Source organism: Neoarius graeffei, chromosome 5 (assembly GCF_027579695.1).
Source record: "Neoarius graeffei isolate fNeoGra1 chromosome 5, fNeoGra1.pri, whole genome shotgun sequence".
Classification (NCBI taxonomy): Eukaryota; Metazoa; Chordata; class Actinopteri; order Siluriformes; family Ariidae; genus Neoarius; species Neoarius graeffei.
In genome coordinates this window covers 18,984,485-19,008,880 of record NC_083573.1, presented here as the reverse complement: position 1 = coordinate 19,008,880, position 24,396 = coordinate 18,984,485, and the positions used below count along the sequence as shown (strand labels likewise).

Here is a 24,396-nt window from a genome sequence, read left to right as displayed (position 1 = left end):
ATTGGAGCGAAACCTGTCCTGGAAGAAATGTATACTTACCTGAGGCAACTGAACAAAGAATCACTTGAAGAGTATGCTGCCAAAAACGGTATCTGCTGGACATGGAAAATCCTTCCAGCTGACTCACCCCACCGGAATGGTGCTACCGAAGCTGCTGTCAAGGTCACCAAAAGAGCTCTGCAAAGCCTTGGTGGCGGAGGAGGCCTTACCTTCAGTGAGTTCCTGACAGTGCTTAAGCTAGCTGCTAACCTTGCCAATGAAAGGCCAATCAATGCCAGAGTACAGAGCCGTGAGGACCGCATCAACTACATAACCCCAAACACACTGTTGCTTGGCCAAGCCACACAAACTGGAGGCTTCAAAACAGTAGACTACACCACCTACCCCTTCAAGAGACTGCAAGAAATGCAAACACAAGTTAGCCACTTCTGGAGGTCCTGGAGCCAAACTTGCAGGTCTGAACCTGTTCATCCGCAGCAAGTGGCACACTGCAAAAAGGAATGTTGCCGTCGGAGACATAGTGTGGCTCTGCAACCAAAACGCACTGAGGGGGCAATTCAAGCTTGCAAGAGTGGTTAACGTGAATGCAGACTCCAAAGGCATTGTCCGGGATGTCCATGTGAAAGTCCCCCCAGGTGGACGTGCTCAGGTGAAGATTCCAAAGCCAACGAAAAAGTCCTGGGACCCGCAGGGTACCACACTGCATCGGGACGTGCGGTGCCTCATCGTCCTCCTCCCAGTGGAGGAACAAGTCAGCAGAGACCAGCTTGCCTGATGGGTGCGATCTTCCCGTGTCGCGCCACGCCAAGATCGAGTGGGAGGTGTCGCGGCGACCTGCCGCAAGGAGTGTCTGAACGCAGGCTCACATGATTGACAGCTGCCTCTGCCACTCCCTGCTACGCTGAATCGCAGTGCTACGCTGCCAGCGCATGGCTTAATGGCACGCTGCGCTGAACAGGTGAAGCCAATCAGAACGCTAATTAGGAGGGCAGCGGTCGTTCTAGAACAATAGGCAGAGTTGGCGTTCAATTTGTAATGAAGCAGCAGCACAGCAGTTGCAAAGAGAATTCGCTACTAACACAAACCTTACAGCACATCAGGGAAAAAAGGACGAAAAAGGCTACTGGTAAACCCACTGAACTTTTTTATATGCAAACGCTGCACTCGCAGTAATCCGTGGGCATGAGAAATGTTTGTTCCTTACCTGTGTTTGGTTTAATGGTTTAAACTTTCTTTCTCAGTGGCGTGTAGTAAAATATCTTCAGTTAAAGTGCACAAACTGCCTGTTAAAGGGCTAATAGTTAGAAGTAAATGATTCTTAGTTTAGAACTGGTTTTCTGTTCATTTATGTTTGTTCAGCAACATATTGCCTGAATGATTAAAAATGGTTAAAATATACTTAACTTACCTTATACATAAATATTTATATATTGTTGCCTAATTAACTTGGGCTTTGTTGTAGATAAACAGGCATTTATTCATACATGCTTTGTTGTAGAAAAATAGGCATTTATTCATACATTTATTTTTATGTGGTTTTTCACCTTCTACTTCTACTCCCGCTTCTACTTCTGGTTCCACTTCTGCTTCTACTTCTACCTCTGGTTCTATTCTACCTCTTCTTCTGGAAAAACCCTACTACAACGTCAACTCCACTGAAAACCAATAAAACACAAGACGAGTGGAATCCTGTGTCCGAGTCCTTCCCTTTCAAGTGTGGGAAACCCATGATGCTTATATACACTTGACAGCCACACTGTTTAGGTGTCCAGGTAGATAAGATGCCCTTATGGAAAGGAGGTTGTCCTGAGCCCATACTAGGAGACTGAGCCATCTGAAGCACAGCTACAGACCTTGTGCCCCCCGATGATTGATATAGAAAACAGTTGCCACATTGTCTGTACATACCAATACGTTTGCCCCGCAGCACTTCCTGAAAGTGGCGCAATGTCAGAAACACCGCCATCAACTCCAGTGTGTTGATGTGGGACCTGCGCCACGGAGCAGGCCAGGTGCCGTTCACACCTTGCCGATGCCAGACTCCACCCCAACCCATGAGGGAAGCATCTGTCCGGATAACCTCCCACCGTCCCGGTGGGGGACCAAGTGGAACTCCATGAGTGAGAAAGTGTGCCTGGGACCAAGGTCTTAGCGTGAGCATGCAACGGCATGTTATTCTCACCCTCATGTGCCTGTCTCACACTGGACACAGACACAGTTGAAGAAGCCATCTATGAAAAGCCCTTAGCCACAGAAGACCCAGAGGAATGACTACTGAGGCCACTGTGAGTTTCCTCAACAGCTGAAGGAGAGAAACGTAACGCTGAGTTCCCCCGACATGAAGGTGGTTCACTCCAGTGAGAATTGAACTTATTCTGTCTGGTGTGGGACTGGCCAGCATAGTGTTCGAATCCAGGGCAAGGCCGATGAAACGTGTTGCCTGGACAGGGACCAGTTTGCACTTCCTCTGGTTCACCCTGAACCCCAGAGCCGTAATGTGTAGTAGCAACCGGTGAGCATGTTCCCTGGCCTGTTCGGGCAATGCCGCACAAAGAAGCCAGTCATCCAAGTAAGGGAGCACTCTTATGCCCTCCTTCTGGTGCTACTTGGACACATTTCGAGAACACCCTTGGCGCCAGAGAAAGTCCAAAGGGGAGAACTCTGAACTGAAAAATCTTTCCCATGAACGAAAAATGAAGGAAGCACCTGTGGTCCGCGGCAATGGGTATGTGAAAATAGGCGTCCTCGAGATCTACGGTCACAAACCTGGTTTGTGACCGCTTGCAGTACATCTGTTGTTCGTAGCATTCGAAAAGGAAGCACCTTCAAGAAACGGTTTAACCTTCTTAAATCTAAAATCGGCCTGAACCCGAATTACATTACGAGTTACATTACGGCTCTGGGGTTCAGGGTGAACCAGAGGAAGTGCAAACTGGTCCCTGTCCAGGCAACACGTTTCATCGGCCTTGCCCTGGATTCGAACACTATGCTGGCCAGTCCCACACCAGACAGAATAAGTTCAATTCTCACTGGAGTGAACCACCTTCATGTTGGGGGAACTCAGCGTTACGTTTCTCTCCTTCAGCTGTTGAGGAAACTCACAGTGGCCTCAGTAGTCATTCCTCTGGGTCTTCTGTGGCTAAGGGCTTTTCATAGATGGCTTCTTCAACTGCGTCTTTCTTTGGAACGAGAAAATAAACTGAAAAGAAACCCCCTGGGTGAACAATGGGGTTGACCATCTCTATGGCTCCTTTTTGTAGCAACAACTGAACTTCTCTCGACAAGGCTTCTGCCTGTCTTGGATTGGTTATAACTGTCTGCCTCACACCCGAATGCATTGGTGGCCGGCGGTGGAATTGCAGGCGGTACCCTTCTGAAAGGGTGGCGAGTAGCCATTGGTTGGTTGTTATTTCGCGCCAATGCGCTAGCTGGCTGCCTGTAAAAACTCCTGCCACTGGCCCTGACCTGTCAGTGGTCCTGTCTACGTTTTTCGGAAGGGATGGGGGGGCGACGATGGCGGGGAGGACCCGTCTGTCGAAAAGGGCGAAAACTCACGTGTGGCTGAGTGCCACCCTGCCTGGCCGAGGGAGATGGGGGATTGGGGGCCTGCTGCTGGGGTCGATGGGGAAACCTTTGTGCAGCTCTAGGGGCCACATGCCTAAAGCATGAGGCAGAAGGGTTTGGCGGAGCTCTGAAGGTGGGTGCTACGCCCACATGACAGGAGCGAGACTCTGTAACAGACACACGTCTGTCAAGGGCCTCTTGTGCTGCTGGCCCAAAGACCTGTCCAGGTGCCAGTGGGAGGTGCCTCAGGTTGTTCCTGCATACTTCTGGCAGAGGCGATTGAGCCAGCCACACTTGTCGACGGGCTTGCAGCAAGGCGCCCAAGGTAGTGCCACACTGGTTGGCAATGACACCCATAGCCTGCAGTGCAAGTTCCAGTACCTCAGCCGCCAGTGGGTTTGCCGATGATGTGTTGAGTGTCGAGTGCAGCATAACAAGCATGTCTGCCAGCGAGTTAGACACCCTGCCAAGAAAGGCAGTAGAGTTGTAAGCACGAGAAAGTAGCTCATCTGTGCGGCGGCACTCAGCGTTAGGGCAACGCACCTGCTCCCGAAGTGCTTCATCAGGAGACACAATGAGCAAAGCAATGCTTGATTCGACTACTGGCATGCTACCCAAGCCAACAGCACCGGGGTCCTGCATCGCCGCAAGCATGCGAGACATCTGGTCTGGACGGGCAGGTTTCGTAGCAGCCTCCAGGGCAGAGGCCACCACAGAAGTAAAGTCACAACACTGTGGAATTACCAGAGAGGCATGCTGAACACGGCGCAGGAACATGTTCTCAGATCCGGTAGGAGGCGCTGGGGTGTCCAACTGCAAACGTGCAAACAAAGCCTTCAGTGTGGCCTCCACCGAACCCACCACTGAGGCAGACTCCCCAGATCGCCCAGAAGTAACATCACTGCCCGAATCACGGGGCTCAACATCTGGCAGGACTTCGCTTGGTGGCTGCGCCGAGGAAGAAGGCTGACTGAAAAAGGTGTCTGAGGCAGCCACAGACATCACTTCCTATTGGTCAGGTGGCTGAGAACATGAGCCAATGGGTGACAAGGAGGCAGACGGTGCAGGCTGTTCCTCTACAGTACCTACCTGTGCCCCTGCTGTAGGGGGGGGCCTTGCAAGCAGAGGCAGCAGACGCTCCACTGTAGATGAGAGCAGTTCCACTTTACGCTCTAACTCAGAAGACCTAGAGGTTTTTGCACTGTTTTACATGCACTGATGGTGAAAGCTTACGCTTAGTCTGAGAGTCCAAGAGCAGAAAACTGTTAGACGCACGTTCCACACCAGCCAACCGCACCTGTCTAACAGTAAGCGGCATTAACGCACAGGAAGGGCATGGATCAGACATTGCCTCCCTTAGATGTTGCATGCCAAGGCACTCCGCGCAGCGATCATATGCATCCAGCACCTCCATTAGATTGGGGCAAGTAGAACACCTCACTGAATCCATCTCAGTGTCTACTCACCCACAATTTTTTTTTTTTTAGAAAAGAAGCAAGGTGTAGCGCTGCTTGCTAGCCTGGCAACCAAGGCTAGCGAGTTCGCAAGTACAACTTTACCGCTACAGACAATGATTTACTAGCAACCAGAAAACCGATGCTCACGTAAAGTTGTAAGTACATGTTAACGTTATTGGCAACCAATTCGCTAACTCACTCAACACTGACAAACCTGCCAGCAACCGAGCAGTTTGTGACAAGACCGATATAATAGCCGTCCCTGAAAACTTGGCAGCCAAGATTCAGTGACTATCGATGCATAAAACAAGTTACCTTAGCGACCAAACAGCTCGTGTGGAGTCAAGTCCCACTGAAGTCCTCTTCAGTCACGAGCTGCACTGTAGATTGTCGCAGGTATTCCCACAGTTAACTGATAACACACACACACAATTCCAATAGAAGAGATGCGATTCCAACACGAGAAAAAAGAAGAGGCCAAATGACGTGGGATATTGCCTTATATAGGCAGGCACATCATACGTCATGAGATGACAACTTTTGTATGCGATTCTCGAAACGTGCAGATGCAAAGATCCTTCCACTAGTGCTTTCAGCACCGCCCTGGCGGTCTGGAATGAAGGAAATAGAACTGAGGATACTGATTGTTGCAGTTTTACAATTGGAATTTTTGTCCATTCTTGCTTGATACAAGACTTCAGCTGCTCAACAGTCTGCGGTCGCCATTGTCTGATTCTCCTCTTCATGATGCACCATACATTCTCAACGGAAGACAGATCTGGACTGACAGCAGGCCAGTCAAGCACATACACTCTGTCTCCATGAAGCCACACCGTTGTGGGCTGTGCAGAATGAGGCCTGGCATTATCCTGCTGAAATAAGCATGGACTTCCCGGGAAGAGACATCACCTTGATCACAACATATGTCTCTCTAAAATCTCTATATACACCTCTGCATCAATGGTACCTTCATACACATGCAACTCACCCATGCCATGGGCACTAATGTACCCCATACTATCAGAGATGCTGGGTTTTGCACCTTTCTCTGATAACAAACTGGATAGTCCTGTTCACCTTTGGCATGAAGAAGTTGCTGAAATGTCCATGAGCTGAAACATGGACTCATCTAACCACAGCACGTTTCCACTGTCTTTTGGTCCATTTGAGATGAGCTCGGGCACAGAAAAATCAGTGGTGTTTCTGCATAGAATTGATGAATGGCTTCTTCCTTATATAATACAGTTTCAGGTTGCATTTCTGGATGCAGCGGCAGACTGTGTTAAGTGACAACAGTTTTCCAAAGTACTCCCAAGCCCATGTGGCTATATTTGTCACATTAGCATGGCGGTTTCCCAGGCAGTGCTGCCTGAGGGTTCGAAGGTCATGCACATTCAACAGTGGTTTCTGACTGCCTTTTACGCACCAAGATATCTCTGAATTCCCTGAATCTTTCGACAATATTATGTACTATAGATTCTGAAAGACCTAAATTCTCTACAATCTTGCCTTGAGAAATGTTCATTCTAAATTGACTTACAATTCTCTCACGAATTTTGGCACAAAGGACTGAGCCACGACCCATCCTTGCTTGCAGAGACTGAGCCTTTGGTGCATGCTCCTTTTATACCCAATTATGATACCTTCACCTGTTACCAATTAACCTGCTTATTGTGGAATCTTCCAAAATAGTGTTACTTGAACATCCTATAAACTTTTCAGTCTTATTTTGCCTCTGTCCCAACTTTTTTTTGAGTGTGTTGCAGGCATCAAATTCTAACTTCATTTATATTTACAAAATACAATTAAGTTTGTCAGTATAACTACTGAAAATCTTTTCTATATACTTGTGTCAGCTAAATAAAGGTTCACATGAATTAACAAAATCACCGATTTTTGTTTTTATTGGATTTTGGAAAATATCCAAACTTGTCTGGAAATGGGGTTTGTACATCAAAACCTATAACAGAGTGTGAAATTTACGTAATGGATATTTTTTCTTTAGGTTTTTTTCCTAAGTAAGTAAGTAGATTTAATTTATAAAGCACATTTAAAATAGTTTTCACTGACCAAAGTGCTGTACATAGGGTAGCTAGGAAATTATGGAATCAATTTTGTGCCAAAATGTTCATAAAATACTTTTGAAATATCAAACAAAAATGACAAATCAAAATACAAAAAAAGAAAAAAAAAGTCAATTTTTTTAGACTGGCAAACAAATTATTCGTGTAATCGTGCAAAATATCAGTCTATTACTCTTCAGAAACCTTTTATTTTTGTTCCGCGTCTTTCTCAGTTTTGTTTGACGTAATTTATTTTGGTTGCGATTCCAGCTTTCTCGTTTGTGCTCCCTGACTTTTTGCTTGCAGTTTTGGCACAAACTTCATGTGTGGGTGGGCTGTCCAGGAACGCACTCCCATTGGCTAACTTGTGTTTGACTGACAGCTATGCTCAGCCATTCCCTACTCGGATTTTGGCGGACTGTTTGACGAGTGACCGATCCATTGACGGTAAACAAGGATCGAGTGGACTTCAGTGGCGACTATGATATTGAATTTACACTTTGTTGAATTAATTCAATATCATAGTCGCCACTGAAGTCCACTCGATCCTTGTTTACCATCAATGGATCGGTCACTCGTCAAACAGTCCGCTAGAATCCGAATAGGGAATGGCCGCAACAGCCTCCGGGGAATGGCTGAGCGTAGCTGTCAGTCAAACACAAGTTACCCAATGGGAATGCATTCCTGGACAGCCCACCCACACGTGAAGTTTGTGCCAAAACTGCAAGCAAAAAGTCAGGGAGCACAAACGAGAAAGCTGGAATCGCAACCAAAATAAATAACGTCAAACAAAACTGAGAAAGACGCGGAACAAAAATAAAAGGTTTCTGAAGAGTAATAGACTGATATTTTGCACGATTACACGAATAATTTGTTTGCCGGTCTAAAAAAATTGACTTTTTTTCTTTTTTTGTATTTTGATTTGTCGTTTTTGTTTGATATTTCAAAAGTATTGTCTGAACATTTTGGCACAAAATTGATTATATAGGAAATCAGAAATAAAATGCACAAACAAACACAACACAAAAGAAAAGATGCATTAATAGCTGCAACAAAAATACACATTACAAACACAGAGATTGACAGATAGACAAAGAGGCCAGAATTACACAAATAACAAATGAACAACAACATTGAATAACACCCACTACAAAAAGAATTCCTATGCATTGTTTTTATGTGAATTTTGAATTTCTACATACAAAACCTGTTTAAACATAAAAAAAACTGAAATTCTGCATATTCGGTTAAAAAAAAGAAACAACACTGTTATCACATGAAAGTTGAAGGAAACATCCTGTACTGATCTCTGCTACACACACATCAAGTCTGGAGCTGCAAATGATACAAAATTATCATATACTCATAATGTAAATGATACATTCCAGGAAACTAATCTGCCCAGCTGTCTCTTCCACATTGCAAGTATTACACATCCTTCTACTCCAAATAGAAGCATACTGTGTGTGTTTGCAAATGATCAAACATCGGGGGCCAAAGTAGGGGCAAAATGAGGGGGGAGTGTAACAGAGTGACACCTGTTGGTGAGGGGCTCTTGTTAAGCGTGGCATCACCATTGCTTTCTTTTAACAGACCCTGGAAACACACACATACGCCAGATAAGGGTGTTTTGAAACAAAGCTTTCTTTAAGTGACCTTGCCAGTCATAGTTTAAAACTTTTCATCAACCATTTTGCTCGTCATGTGAGATAGCCTGGAGATACAACCTGGAATTCTGAGCAGACATTCAATCCGCTAAATTGCCTTGCTGAAATGGAAATAATTGGCAAAAGAAGGGAAGTAGTGAAGTGCAGCAGTAACTCGCCTGATGAAGGTAATGACTGCTAGAACATGAAGTAGTTTATACTGTAGCCATAAAGCTCTGTTGTTTCCATGTATTTTCATGTTTTTTCAATGGTTCACTTAGTTAACTGGTTAGAACTGCTCTCTCTGTGTGTGTTTTCTATAAATAGCCCAAGGAGCATGCTTGCTGTGCCATGACACTGACCTTAAAGCTTTATCAAGCACATTAAAGCTGTAATTACTGATTACAGCTTTGCTGTAACAAATACCTCAAATAAACAGTATTCTATACCGGCTTAAATGCAGAAGAACTGTGCTATAGCTGATAATATTAGTATCAGGATCCTTCCTGATTGGTATTGGGCTGGATACAACATAAATCTTGCATAAGAACAGGATTTGTCCTCTGATTTTTCACATGACTTTTCATGTAGCAAAATAGAATTTGACAACAAACGAACTTGATTCCCTGTTTTTGTAAATCATGAACAATTTGATACACTATACAAAATTTCAACTGAAGATTCTTAAGAAATAGTACAATACATTGTATATGAATAAAAAAGCATTCCTTCTTCTAAAATCCGTCAGGGATATTTATTACCTCTACCAATTGTGTTGGAGGAGGTTATGTTTTCGCCTTTGCTTGTTGGTTTGTTTGTCTGTTCCAACAGAACTCAAAAATCAGTGAACTGATTTTGATGACATTTGGAAGAAAGGTGGGCCATGAGCCAAGAAAAAAACTGATTAGATTTTGATCTAAATCAGGATATCTTTGTGGATCCAAAATCCAGATATGTAATGCAGATCCAGTATTTTTTTCCTCTTTTCCCAACCTAACTCAAAAAGTAGTGAACGGATTTAGGTGAAATTTGTTGCTTTAGGTCCTAGGTTCAAGTGATTTTGATAATATGTGGCTTGGCGGGGGTATACACTCTACCGAGTGCCGTTCTAGTTAGTTACTGTCATTCTTCATGAGAGTATAACATTCAGTTGGCCTTTGTAAATCCTTTGAAATTCATTTAGCTACTTTTGCTAAAAAATGATTGCGATTTACCTGTGAAGTATTTCACCTAGTGCATGCCATGTTTTAGCCTCTGGCTCAGAATACTGTTTAGCTTCTGTTTCTCTCACAGTGCACATAGTAACCAGGCTTTGGTTTTTCTCACTCCTTAGTAATTGTTCAGCTTTGTTTAATCATGTGTCCTTTTTAAACAGTAATTCACAAGGGAGATGGAGAGTAAAATCAGCAATCAAACAAATGATAACATTTCTCGCACATGTCTGTTAGAAGTGTTCTATTCATGTTTGAAATATACCATATGCACATAGTAGAGCTATGTATGGCTCTCTCAGTACAGCTTTTCTGTGAGTCCTACCTTGAACCTTGAGTTCAGGTAATGGAGTCATGTGCATGAAAATGGAAGTCATGTGAATGAAAATAATTTCAACATGGTGGACTGTGTAAATTGTCTGAGACACTTAACTGGCCATCATACATAGCTACATAGCAAAAATAAACAATGAAATACACTGTTTACTTTTAGCTCTATCTAGCCAACTAATTACATCCACTTGGCTTTTTTTCCGACCAAAATTCAATAAGGCTTGACTGGGATTTGATTAAACAATATTTTTGTATTCAGTTGTTTGTTGTTCTATAGTTGATTGCAATGGCTAAAAATAGCTATGTTAGACTGAGTATCATATATTTCGTAATCTCATCTCATTATCTCTAGCCGCTTTATCCTGTTCTACAGGGTCGCAGGCAAGCTGGAGCCTATCCCAGCTGACTACAGGCGAAAGGCAGGGTACACCCTGCACAAGTTGCCAGGTCATCACAGGGCTGACACATAGACACAGGCAACCATTCACACTCACATTCACACCTACGGTCAATTTAGAGTCACCAGTTAACCTAACCTGCATGTCTTTGGACTGTGGGGGAAACCGGAGCACCCGGAGGAAACCCACGCAGACACGGGGAGAACATGCAAACTCCACACAGAAAGGCCCTTGCCAGCCACGGGGCTCAAACCTGGACCTTCTTGCTGTGAGGCGACAGCGCTAACCACTACACCACCGTGCCGCCCCATATTTTGTAATGTCTTTGTGAACTGAGAGTCCTTCAGTAGGGTGGCAGTGATTATTTAATTGAGTCCAGGTGTGTGCCATCAGAATGATGGTGAATGTAAACCTGAGAGAGTTCATGATGGCTGGGTATTGTAGTCCTTGGTGGCCATGTTTGTCAGCCGTGTTGTACTCTGGGAGTTGTAGTTGGATGCCGATTCCAGTGTTGACGTGACACCGAGAAACTGGCGAACTGTCTGATTGCTATAATGTTTTAATCCTCTCAGTCCTTTGAAGTTAGAAATGTATATTTCTGTATAAATAAGCCTACTGTTCATACTTTGTCAATATAAGGGACACTGACAATAAGGATTTTAAAAGGGTGTAGAACCCGAAGTGTGAGGGTGCATAGGAAGACTCAGGAGGCAATTCTAACAGAGCTCAGGGCTCACGTTTATTCACCCCATGCTTTTCAGTGCACTTTCAATAAAATAAAAAATAAAGAAATGAGTCCCTCATGAACTTGTGGTAACAAAACACAGGTGAGAATAATCATGCATCACACTTCAACCTGCCTCCTCTTCATCCGCAGCTGACACTTGACCATGCAGTCCACTGATGCATAGGGCCAATCTTAAAATTAAACTTTTAAAATCAAACATGTTTGGAAATTATGTGAATTTAGCACTTTTTCCATCACCATTACTTCACCATGGTCTTAAAAATTATCATAGGGTGTGATTGTGATTTTCCCTCCAAATAATTTATTTCCTGAGTATAGTTAAAATTTTGACAAAGTACAGTAGCATCTGCAGAAAATTTATACATTATTTATGAATGACTTAAGTCTTAAGAAATTCTTTCTTAGATCATCAACTTATATTTATGTCTTATAACTGTACTGCAACCTGTTCATAAATTTTACAGACCTGTTTTTCAACCCATAAAATGGAGATCAAAAAGGCCAAAAACTAACATCCCATTGCGCATACTGTATCTGTGATTAATATTTAAACCACAAAATTTATGTTTTTGTTTTGTTTTTATCTGGTTACAAATAAAAGATCAATACACACACAACAAACAAAATAAACCAGGTCTAAAATTTCAATGACAAACATTTCATAAACCGTTAACATTAAACTTTAATTTTATTTCACATTTTCAGTGTAAATGTACTAATGTACTAAATGTACTGTATCAGTTTCCACATATATGGACAAAGCATTTTAAACATGTATGTTTAAAATGCTTTGTCCATATATGTGGAAACTGATACAGGCCATGTGAGTTTCACATATAAGCATTATTCAGTCCCTAGCACCTAAGCACTTAAGGCCCATCTGCTTACATTGAAGCAAGAAGGAATGTTTCATTGTAGCCTTTTTTTTTTAATGAAGCACAGTACAGGACAGCCAATCAGAACAGGCTTTAATGACATAGTAACAAAAAATGTGTTGAAATCTAACGTCATGTAAAAATAAATTAGTTTTGGTACAGAAAGCGACTGTAAGAAGACTTAACTGTAGAATATGAGTGTTATGTCAATGCACGAATTGGCATTACACCAGAGGTGGACAATAACGAAGTACATTTACTTGAGTACTGTACTTAGGTACACTTTTTGAGTATCTGTACTTTACTTGCAATTTTTTTGGCAACTTATGACTTTAACTTCACTACATTTGAAAGACAAATATCATACTTTTTACTCCACTACATTTCTATCAAGGTCCTCGTTACTCGTTATTATGAAGTGGCTTTGAAAGTGGATTTTTTTTTCTTTTCTTAAACATGATTGTTTTTTTTGCAGGTAACACTGAGACAGCCTATCAGTAATCACTAGGGTCAGGTCACATCCATAGACTGTAGAAAAATCAAGTTCAATGATTTTTCAGCAGCATTATTTAACACGATCAGTTGATGGCAGAATGGAAGGAGGCGGTTCTTCTGGGGAATGCACGCACCCATGGCCATACCTAGAATCCGTTTCAGTTTTCTGAAAGGAATAAAGAGTCATTTCATTTGAAATGTTTGCCTAAAATGGAGCACATCACAGCCTAGAAAAACTCGCCGTCTGACCTGTGGAAGCATATTGAGGTATATAAACATTTTATTCCAAGATAAAGCTTGCAGTGAAGTTGTCTGTGCTTTTAGAGCTTGCAATAATGTTGCAATAGCTATGCAGTCTGGTTAGTCAAATGACTTTCTATGGATTTGCCCGCCAAGTTGCCATCGCCTTGTCCACGGCTAACATTAACACACAGCTAGTTAACTTGGACTTTTAGCATGTAAAAACGGAGTTACACTAACATGAATAACATTTAACTTACCTGAAGTGCTTTCAGAAATGTTTTAGCATAATCTTGCCAAATAAGCAAAATGTAGAAATTTTTCTTTTCTAGTAACGTTAGCTACCCAATATGATTTTGAGTTTGAAAAGATTTTGCTAGCATGTCAGGTGGAGTTTCACTGACTAGCTAGCTTAACATTAAACCACTATGATTCCACAGGCATATTCATATGTGCATGAATACAGACACTTGCACACACGCGTGCACGTGAGACCTGTGAGATGGACAGTATTGTACTAGTCAGTCACAACAAATTGTTGGCATTTTTTGTTTTGATGTCAGATGATGGTCTTGCATTTTTTTTTTCTATCTTAAAGCAGTGTTGCTGTTAGGCAGTTATTAAGCTAGAGGTGTGGACCTGGGTTTTAATCAGGTTGGATTGTCATTTTTATTTTCTGAGCAAGCTACATTTACAGCTATTCCACTGTCTTCCTAATTAATATACACATACATATGTGTACGCACTGCCAGAGCTGGGTCAGAACACTACCATGCTGCTTTGTGGGGGTGGAGAGGAGTGTTACAATAAAAAAAAATAAAAAATGAAAATGACAATGGCTCTTTTTCAGTTCAGTTGTGTTTCATTTTGTAACATTCTACCAGGTGTTTATTCTACAGGTTCTACAAGTTAGTCAGTAAATCCAGTTGGTTGCTTCAGAGGCATTAGGTTTTGTAAGCACTGTGGCAATAATACATGTTGACAGAAAATGTACTTTAATACTTAAGTATTTTCAAAAGCAAATACTTCAGTACTTTAACTTAAGTAAAAATTTGACTGTACAACTTTCAGTTGTATCGGAGTAACATTTGACCAGTGGGATCTGTACTTTGACTTAAGTAATGAAGTTGGGTACTTTGTCCACCTCTGCATTACACTACAGAGAACAGCGAAGTCTACAAACATGGTCGCCACAAACTACAACACCCAACAAGCACAAACTCTGTCTCATTCACAGTCACAATCATACTGATCACAGACACACTATTTAAGGACTTTCTCACCACCTCATCATTGCAAAGTGTTCACTCTGTCTCTTTGATACAAGTTAACACCAAGCCTTTGTATTTTGCTATTTTGTATTTCAAACTTTGATCCCTGTTCTGGTTTTGGATTCTTGCCTTGCCTAGGTCCTTCAGGACCTCTGTTATAGTATTAGTCCGTAAAAAAACCAACCACATACACCATTATTGTCTTCAGGCCAGTGTCACTTACATTGGTTGCCATGAAGAGTCTGGAAAAGTTGGTTCTGCAATCCATAAACTCTGTGGTTCCAGACCCCCTACAGGACGCCCTACAGTTTGCCCCCCCCCCAAAAAAAAAAAAAAAAAATCAGTGGCTGATGCACGGGCCCCAGTGCTTTACCCTAAACTGGAATATTTGGATATGAACAGAACATATGCATACTCTTCCTGGATTACAGCTCTGCTTTCAAAATGAACCAGTGAAGCTGATTGTGAAGCTGGCAGACCTTGGAGTGCCAATGCCTAGCTGTAATTGGATTTTGGAGTCCCTTCCAGACAGACCACAGGTGGTGAGAATGGGAAATAAGGCCTCTATTGAGCTCATATTCAGCACAGGAACCTCCCAGGGCTGTTGCCTCAGCACTAAACTCTATCCTTGGTCTCATCAAGGGTGGGGATGAGTTATCATACAGGAAACTGATAAACAAAATCATTGTCTCTGGAGAGGATAACAACCTTGTTCTTGACATGGATAAAGCCAAAGAACTAATTCTGGACTTCAGGAGGAGCCCCCCCTCTCTGTAGTCAAGGGGACTCAGGTGGAGCGAGCTGACAGTCACAGGTTTCTTGGCCTTCGCATGTCAGAAAACCTGAGTGGGGTCAAAAATGCTGTGGCAATAATGAAGAAAACAAAAAGCAACTCTACTTCATCAGGCTGGACTCAGACATCAGCCCCTCACTGGGGCCTACTCATTGCGAGCATTCTCACCAGTGGCATCACTGTGTGGTTTGGAAACACCACCCAGGCTGAGATGAAATCTTCATCAAGATTCATTGGCTCTGACCTCCTCTCCATGGACACACTACACACAGTGCTACAGGAGGACAGCACAAAATGTCCTCAAGGATCAACATCCTCAGCTCACTCTCTGTTCAGGTGGAAGAACTCAAGACACAACCTGAGACATCACAAGTTATACAGTGTCACCACTCACAAGGCATGCTTCCACAACAGCTTTTTTCTAGCCACTGTCAGACTGATTGCTAAGGACATTAACACAGGAAGGAAACACCATACCGCAACCATCTCATCCACACCATGGACACACACACATCTCGCAGAATGAGTTTTTGTATCCAGCAACTTTACCCCCTTTCATTCTACAGGTCCCTGTCACACAAAGGTTTTTTTTTTTCCATCGCCCAGGATGGAGTCCACCAGGGGGCAAGGTATTGTTTTCAGTGGGGTTTCTTTGTTACCTCGCCCAGGACGGAGTCCACCAGGGGGCAAAGTATTGTTTTTGGTGGGGTTTCTTTGTTTGTTTCTTTGTTAGCAACATTACGGGAAAATGGCTAGACCAATCTTCATGAAACTTGGTCTCAAATAGAACCTCCAACATTTTGCGGGTCATCCAGTCAAGGCCACCAAAAAGGTCAAAATAGGCTTTTTTTGGTTTGTTTTTTGTCCCCCCCCCGCAATATCTTCCTTCATATTAATCATATTTACTTCAAACCAATTCCAAAATGTTCATCTTTCAATTCTGCTTCCATTGATATGCTACATGATGGGGTATCTCTCATAGTTGTCTTAGCGGTTGGAGGTCAAATGTCGGGGGGGTCAAGGTCATTGCTAAAATTTGCATATTTTCCATGATAACTCGAAAACGGTTAGAGATAGAGAGATGTTTATCATTATCAACATATAGGAAGTCATATATGGGCTTTCATTTTGCACCATGACTTTTGACATTGTTTGTGCGTGTGTGTGTCTGTCTGTTAACAATCTAGCGTCTAGACCAGGGGTGTCAAACCTGATCCATAAAGGGCCGTGTGGCTGCAGGTTTTCATTCCAGCCATGCAGCAGCACCCTGATTTGGCTTATTCAATCAACTGACACACCCACCCTTTAATCAAGGGTGGGTGTGGCTGCAAGTATTTGACTGTGTGAAGACAGTTCAGTTGATTGAATGAGCCAAGTCAGGTGTGCTGCTGCATGGCTGGAATGAAAACCTGCAGCCACAAGGCCCTTTATGGATCAGGTTTGACACCCCTGGTCTAGACGGTTGCACTGATTGACTTCAAATTTTCAGGGTAGGTGGTGTAGGTGCATTTGGGTAATTGAGTGATCAATCTCATTAAATCAGTCTCATTAAATTTGAAGGTTAATAATTAAATTGAATCAGTCTCATTGGAATCGTTTAAATTGAATCATTCAAAGTGAATCATTCAAAGTGAATCATTCAAGTGAATCATTCAAAGTGAATCATTCAAAGTGAATCATACCATTAATTTTGGTGCTTAATAATAAATTACCAAACAGCCAAACTATGGTATATTCCAAATTATGATGATCACTTACCGTATTACATAACTTATATGCACCTTTCTGAATTCTTTGGAAGATTGGGGACTTCAAAGATATTGGAACACAAATAAAATACACAGTTTCAATAATCTCATCTCATCTCATTATCTCTAGCCGCTTTATCCTTCTACAGGGTTGCAAGCAAGCTGGAGCCTATCCCAGCTGACTACGGGCGAAAGGCGGGGTACACCCTGGACAAGTCGCCAGGTCATCACAGGGCTGACACATAGACACAGACAACCATTCACACTCACATTCACACCTACGGTCAATTTAGAGTCACCAGTTAACCTAACCTGCATGTCTTTGGACTGTGGGGGAAACCGGAGCACCCGGAGGAAACCCACGTGGACACGGGGAGAACATGCAAACTCCACACAGAAAGGCCCTCGCCGGCCCCGGGGCTCGAACCCAGGACCTTCTTGCTGTGAGGCGACAGCGCTAACCACTACACCACTGTGCCGCCAGTTTCAATAATAAATGAATTTATTATGACAAAGATAAAAATGGATAATAGCAGATTGAAATATATACAAACAGTGAGGTGTGTGTGTGTGTGTGTGTGTGTGTGTGTGTGTGTGTGTGTGTGAGAGGCCTTGTGTGGGTGTGGCCTACAAGAGGGTTAGCTCTTGTAGCTAACTCCACGTGTGTTTGTGGGGGAGGAGTTGACCACGTGGCTAGGCCTATGGCCTAGCAAAAGAAAGAAGCTAGCGTGGAATGCTAACTGAGGTGTGTTTGGCCACGTGGCCTAGATTAACCTCGTGTGGCTAAGCTAAGACAAAGGGAAGCTAGCTAAAGGAATTTGTGAGTGGCCACGTGTTTGTGTAGGCCTAGATTAGCCTGTGTAGCTAACTCCACGTGGTGGAGGCCTTGTGATCCCTTGAGACACAATTAGCCCTGGAGGCTAATGGAACAAAGAATTAGCCGTAGGCTAATTTCACTAGCTTATAACAATACTGAATCCACTGAAATCTTGATGCGGTCAAGATGTATAATAAGAGAACTAAATATGTTAGTAGGAGTAAAGAGAAGCATGCACAGCCTATCTATTAAACAATTGAGAGATTAAAACAAAACAGATCAATTCAATTCGACACGCTACGTGTCTACAGTGTAACAAAATAAACCGGGGTTTAAATTCACACTATTTTAATAAAAGCAAATTCCTAAGACTAGCTTTAATTATGCCCAAAATTTGCCAGTCTTACTTAGTATCTTGCCTTTAGCAAGATTATGAAGAGATTTTCCGAGACTTTGGAGGTTCGCCGTTGTGGAGCACGTGAGTCGATTCCGTGAGTCGATTCCGTGGAGCAGAGAACTTCTCGATCCGATGGGCTCGTGATGAAAAGAAAGTCTCTGATTAAATACTGTGCACAGCTTTTGAGTTAAAAAGGATTCAATCGATTCTTAACCTTAAAATAACTGCCTGGTTGCAGTGTTGTACGTACTTATAAGGAACAAATGAAAAACCGGTTGTAACTCGAGCTGAGTTTAAAATCGCGCGATTTTAATGATTTTAATGAAATGTCAGTCTACTGTGGCCAAAGGTAAACAAAGAAAAGTGCGAAACTCTGATTCTTGCAAGAAAGAAAAGATGTCTTTTTTGGGTTTGCTCGCGGAGCAAGCGATTCCTCCTTGTGTCCGTGTTGAATCACAGTGCCAAAAGAGGCGGAGCTAGGAGTTCCGGGGTTTCTTATGCTTTCCTGTAGGATGTGACGTTGGTGATCCCGCCCACACGTTACGTAGGTCAACGCGGAAGTTGGCTGATGGGAAATGTAGTTTCTTAAAGGGACTGTTGTGGTTTAGACGGACTGTACCTACAGTGGGCAATGGTCCATAAATTACCTGATTAAATTTTGGGGGTAATTGGGTCAAGATGAAGGTCAAGGTCACCAGAAAGGTCAACCTTTTGGTCAAAATAACATTTTCCATTATAACTCAAAAATGGTTGCCAATAGACAAATGTTTACTATTATGAGCATATAGGAACTCCCTTATGGCCTTTCATTTGGCACCATGACCTTTGACCTTGAGTGACCTTGAATGGTCAAACTCAAGGTCACAGATTTTCAGAGGGCTATAACTTGAGAACGGTTGATGGTAGACAAATGTTTACCATTATCAACTTATAGGAAGTGCCATATGGGCTGTCATTTGGCACCATGACCTTTGACCTTGAATGACTCTGAAATGTCAAACTCAAGGTCATGGATTTTCATAGGACTATAACCTGACAGCTTTGTTTGTTTTTTTATTTGATCCCAATTAGCTTTTGCAAAGCAGCGGCTATTCTTCCTGGGGTCATTCATATTCACAATTAACAAATACAAACATGAAGCACACAAAATGACAATGGACATGACATACATATCTAAATAAATAAATAACGCAGACAATACGTAAACGTTTTCTCATAAATCATCACTAAAGGTTACAAAACATAAATGACATGAGAGACAAAATAAAAAAAAATGATGATTGAGAAATATTACCATTATCAACATATAGGTATAAAATAAGTGCTGCCAGGTGAGGTTTGTTTTGCCTAGCAACACTTGTTTTTTTTTTGTTTGTTTTTGTGATGGGTCACCAATCCATTGTAGGTCCAACACAGAGATTTTAGCCCATGTTTACATTAGACCATATCAGCGGATCATCAGATTAACGTTTTTAAAACGATTAGTGTGCACACAGCAACACCAATACACGATTTGTGTGCACACAGCAACACCAATACACGGATACGCTCGGCTTCGCAGGCATCCTGCGCTCCAAATCACTCCGCCCTGAACAGCGAGTGCCCTCTGGAGGGTGCGCACTCCAGCCCTGCGCAGCTCACACAGCGCGCGAGTGAAGTGCACGAGCCACGATTCGGGACTGAGCCGCTGTGTGTGTGATCCCAGCGCATATTACTTACCACTTGCAAGTGGAAGGATGGCAAGCCTAAAGACAATCATAAGTACACAATGGGCAGTATTTGCATCAGTATTTGCAGTATTTTCATACTTTTATACTCTTTAATGAAAGGTGATACAAGGCAGAAGTCCGCGCCGTTTTTCAGCAGTCGCGTCACATGACCAATGCCAGCGAATCAGGAAGGTGGATGTCACAGTGACGTTGTCCAATGACGACGCCAGCTAGAGCTCAGCACAGCGTATCCGCGTATCTCAATGTTTACACAGCACCGGAGCTGACACGATCTGGATTGAATACGTGGACCCTGACGGATTCCCGTTTCCCGGCGTTTCCAGGCGGTTTAATGTAAACGGACAGTGCATCCGCGAAGAAAACGAGACAGATACGGTCTAATGTAAACTTGGCCTTAGAGTACACAGGGCAATTTAGAGTAGCCAATTGCACTAATCTGCATGTCTTTGGACTGTGTAAGGAAACTGGAGCCCCCAGAAGAAACCCACACAGGCACCAGGACAACACACAAACTTCACACAGAAAGGCCCCAGTTGGCTGTGGGACTCAAACCCAGAATCTTCTTGCTGTGAGGTGAAAGTGCTAATCACTGCACCACCATGCCACCCTGTGTAATAATTCATAGTGTCTTTTTATATAGTCTGTATTTATTAGCTATTTTTAATGCTGCTCTTTTGGCTTTCTTTGCCTATTTTTTAAATAAAAGCTGACTGTGAGCTATACACAGGAATTCCAACTTGTACTGTACCTGTACCCATGCAAAAGACAATAAATTGCTATTCTATTCTAGTATATGTTGTTTGCCAATCATCTGACCATTGTCTGTTTCCTGTTCCTGATTTTTGCTCAATGTTTTGGATTTGTTATAAGCTTTTCTAATAAAGTTTGTGTATCTGCACATGCATCTGTCCCTGCCTGAATATTTTACCTGCTCATGGATGCAGCAGGTAGTCTGGATTGGCGTCAGGCCTTGGCCAACTCATCAGAGAACAACAGCAGATAGCCATGCTTAGCACTCAGCTAGCAAAGCTCCAAGCCATGATGACTTCCACTCCAGCAGCAGCATCCTCTCTATCTGCTCCTCCTCTCATTGCATGCTGTGACACATTGAAGTCAGTCCTTCCAAGTGTAAAGGCTTCATGCTCCAGTGTTTATAATACTTCTCCAGTCTAGAAGGGGTTGCTGAGTGAACCAAATTTACTCAGTTCATCAACCTGTTAATGGCACTAACCTGGGCTATGGCAGTCTAGTCTCAAGAAGAAGAGCACATCTCATTCTGTGAATGCTTTCTTGAACTGTTCCAATGGGTTTTCGATCACTGTTCCAAGGGCAAGGAGATTGGAGAAAGACTCCTAACCCTCAAGCAGGGCAATCAGTGTTGCAGAGTTTGGATTCAACTTCTGCACATTGGCTGCTGGTAGTGGCTAGAATGAACCAATCCTCAAAAACTACTTGTCATCAAGGGTTGAATGCTGACATCCTCAACAACTAGAATGCCAGAATGATGGTGTCCCTCAACACTCTCAATGATCAGGTGAGTCTGATAAAATTTTTTATCGTTTCGGCCTGGCGTCCACACGGCACCGGCGTTTTGGGTGCCCCAAAACGAAATCTTTTGAGAACGCGTTCCAGAGTGAAAAAATCTGGCAACGGAGCCGTTGTGAAGTCGTCTGGATGAGTAGAACGGATTTGTTTACGATGATGTCACAACCACATGACTAGAGCAAGCAGCACTCTCGCGCGCATCATTCGTAACAACAGAAATTGAAATTGTTTACACATTAACCTGACTGACCTGCCAGACAGACAATTTACACCTGCTTTGATGAACAGAAAGTACAGCCTTCCACACAAAGCAACAGTTACCTGACTATAATGGAGGCAGAGGGGAAAAGGGTCAGAAGACCCTTCAACAGACTGTTTTATATGAACCACTGCATTGCATTCACTTTTGTATGCAGCTTTTCTTTTAAATAAACAAGTAACTGAACCATTTCTTGAATTTCTTTTTTTTTATTGGATAAGACTGCTTTTCAAAATGTTCACACACAATATAAAAAGTTATATAAATTATATAAAAATGCTTTTCAAAATGTTCACACACAATAAGAAAATTAAGTTATATAAAACTATGCACACTAATAAAACTAATTTGTACACACAGAAGGCACGATTTCCTCGCGTAGTCGCAGCCATCTTTTTCTTCTTGTTGTGTGTTTGTTCCTGTGAGTGCTTCACGCCGGATAGAAGAAGGGGTTTATGCGTGTAACAGACGTTGCATTGTGTTGTTCACCAGTCTTTTTATTCTGAAGAAATGAGACACACATACACTGCTGAGGACGGGCTGCAAACGTCCAGTGGCATTGGCGCTTATGGCCCTGTCACACTATAGCGTTTTGTTCGACGTTTGGTTGCGTTTTTAAAAATTTGAGAAACGCCGGGGAACGTCGACGTTCTTCAAATTAAGTTTCTAGGTCAACGATGTTGTAACGTTCTTGTAACGCTTGGGTAACGCTCAGCCAACGTTCCCTCAGTGTCAGGCGACGTTTGTGGTCCAAAATAGCAGCAAAACCTAGCGTTCTCATAGCGTCCACAGGGCTTTGATAGCGTTATCATAGCGTTTGGGTAGCGTCTGCCTTGTGTCCAGGTAATGTTCTCGACGTCTGTCCAGCGTCTAGCTGACGTTCCCGACGTTTCCACAGCGGCTGCCTAGCGTTCCTGTAGCGTTCGAGTAACGCGTGGAGCGTTTGTGTGACGTTCCTGTTACGTTTCGCCAACCTGCGGCTGGACGCGCAGTATAAAAGGGGGGGCTTTTGGCCAGAGTGCATCACTTCCAGTTCAACCACCGCGCAGTCAACATCGCAAACGGAACGAAACGAAAAGAAGTATGCCTCCCAAGAGCAAGAGGGCCAGCAGCAGAGGTCGGGGCAGCAGCAGGGGCCAACGAGCAGCATCCTCTCCCAGCCAGGAGGTTGTTTCCATCACTGCAGAGGTCCATCCCCCTCCTGTTGAAAGCGAGGCTGACAGCCAGCCAGCAGGCAGCCAGCAGCAGAAGCAGCCGAAGAACAAGAGGGCAACAATCACCCCCTCCAGGTCCCAGTCGCCATCTCCAGCCTCTCCAGGGTCTCCAGGGTCTAGCTGCTCCTCCTCCTCCTCCAGAAGCTTGTCAGCAGCCTCCTCACAGGACAGAGGCAAGAGGAAGAAGAGCGACAGGATAAATTACAGCCTCTCTGAATCTGATGAGGCCATCATGGTCGAGTGGTTACAAGAGAACCGGACATTGTGGGACTCTAAGCTCCAGGCTTACCACAAGATCACAAACAAGGAGAAGTTGTGGGAGGCCCAGGCAGAGAAGATGCAGAAGACAGTGAAGCACTTGAAGGGCTGGTTCCGGTCACTGCGGGATAAGAACACCAGACTCATGAAACACAAGAGCGGTGACGGTGCCCCAAGAAGAACAGAGAGGGACGAGTGGGTGCTCAACAACTTCAGGTTCCTGCAGGAGGTAGTGCGACACAGACCGGAGCCAGCCAAGCCCATCCTACCCAGCAGAGCCTCAGCTGCAGCAACTGTCCAGGAGGATTTACCGGTATCTGGACCTTCTATCACGGAGTGTACTGCCATACCTTCCAGATCTTCCACACCTGCCACAGCAGCCTCCAGCAGCAGCAGTTCCAAGAGGCCCAGACGATCTGGACAGGATGAGGATACCACCACCGAGGATGACGTGTTGGCTACCCTGCAGGAGAAGGTCAAGGAGTCAGAGGCTATACTCAAGGGTTTGTTCCAGCCTCCAGCAGTGACCCCTGAGTCGACCTTTGCGAACTACGTGAGGGACAGCCTTCTCACAATGTCGAGCCGGAAGTTCAAGAAGGCCAGGGCCAGCATCAACATGATCCTCACGCGGCTGATGGATGAAGACACTGAAGAGGAAGAGGAGGACCTGCCTACCTTCTCAGCTACATGTCGGTCGGCCCCCCCCTCCTGGCATCACAACCACCAGGCAAGCCCAGAGCGACATGTTTCAGCCGGACCCTAGCCAGTGGCATGACAACCCGCCCACTGGCACTCCTTGGCAGTCACAGACCAGGGAGTGGATGGCCAGATACCACCAGCAGCAGCCTCACTCGTCCTTCCAGCAGCCTCACTCGTCCTTCCAGCAGCCTCACTCGTCCTTCCAGCAGCCTCACTCGTCCTTCCAGCAGCCTCACTCGTCCTTCCAGCAGCCTCACTCCTACTACCAGCCACAAAGGTTCTTCCAGCAACAGAGTAGGAACTCTCCCATCTTCCACACGCTGACAGCACCAGCCACCACCCATGCCTCCGTCTCTACGGCCATCAGCTCTGCAAGACACACCATGGACCAGAGCAACCAAGGCAGCAGCTCTCCAGCCCTGGTTGTCACTTGTGCCGCCACGGACGTTACCGTGTTCCCCACCGGAGTGTCTACAGCAGCCAGTGTCAGCGACTTGTTCAGCACCCTGGACAGTCCAGGTCCAGTTGCCACCCCGTCCACGGCTACCTCTCTGAATGACACGCTCAACACTCCACAGCCACCAGTGGACCCAGAGACTGACTCTTAGAACTTTTTGTTTAGGAATCTGTAAATA

General features: G+C 44.0%; 1 protein-coding gene across 11 annotated transcripts in view; it reads left to right on the top strand.

The window, feature by feature from the left end:
- The window catches only part of si:ch211-285f17.1 (sickle tail protein homolog), a 422,785-nt gene that overhangs the window by 61,690 nt on the left and 336,699 nt on the right, over nt 1–24,396 (top strand). For 9 of the 11 annotated variants that reach the window (XM_060921372.1, XM_060921384.1, XM_060921376.1 and 6 more), the window contains exon 1: nt 8,839–8,918. The exons of the other annotated variants lie outside the window; for them this stretch is intronic. In XM_060921372.1, the coding sequence (XP_060777355.1) occupies nt 8,858–8,918 (61 nt within the window). In that variant the 5' untranslated portion in view covers nt 8,839–8,857. Of the gene's footprint in view, nt 1–8,838; nt 8,919–24,396 lie in introns of those variants that run through there. 11 annotated transcript variants of the gene reach the window in all.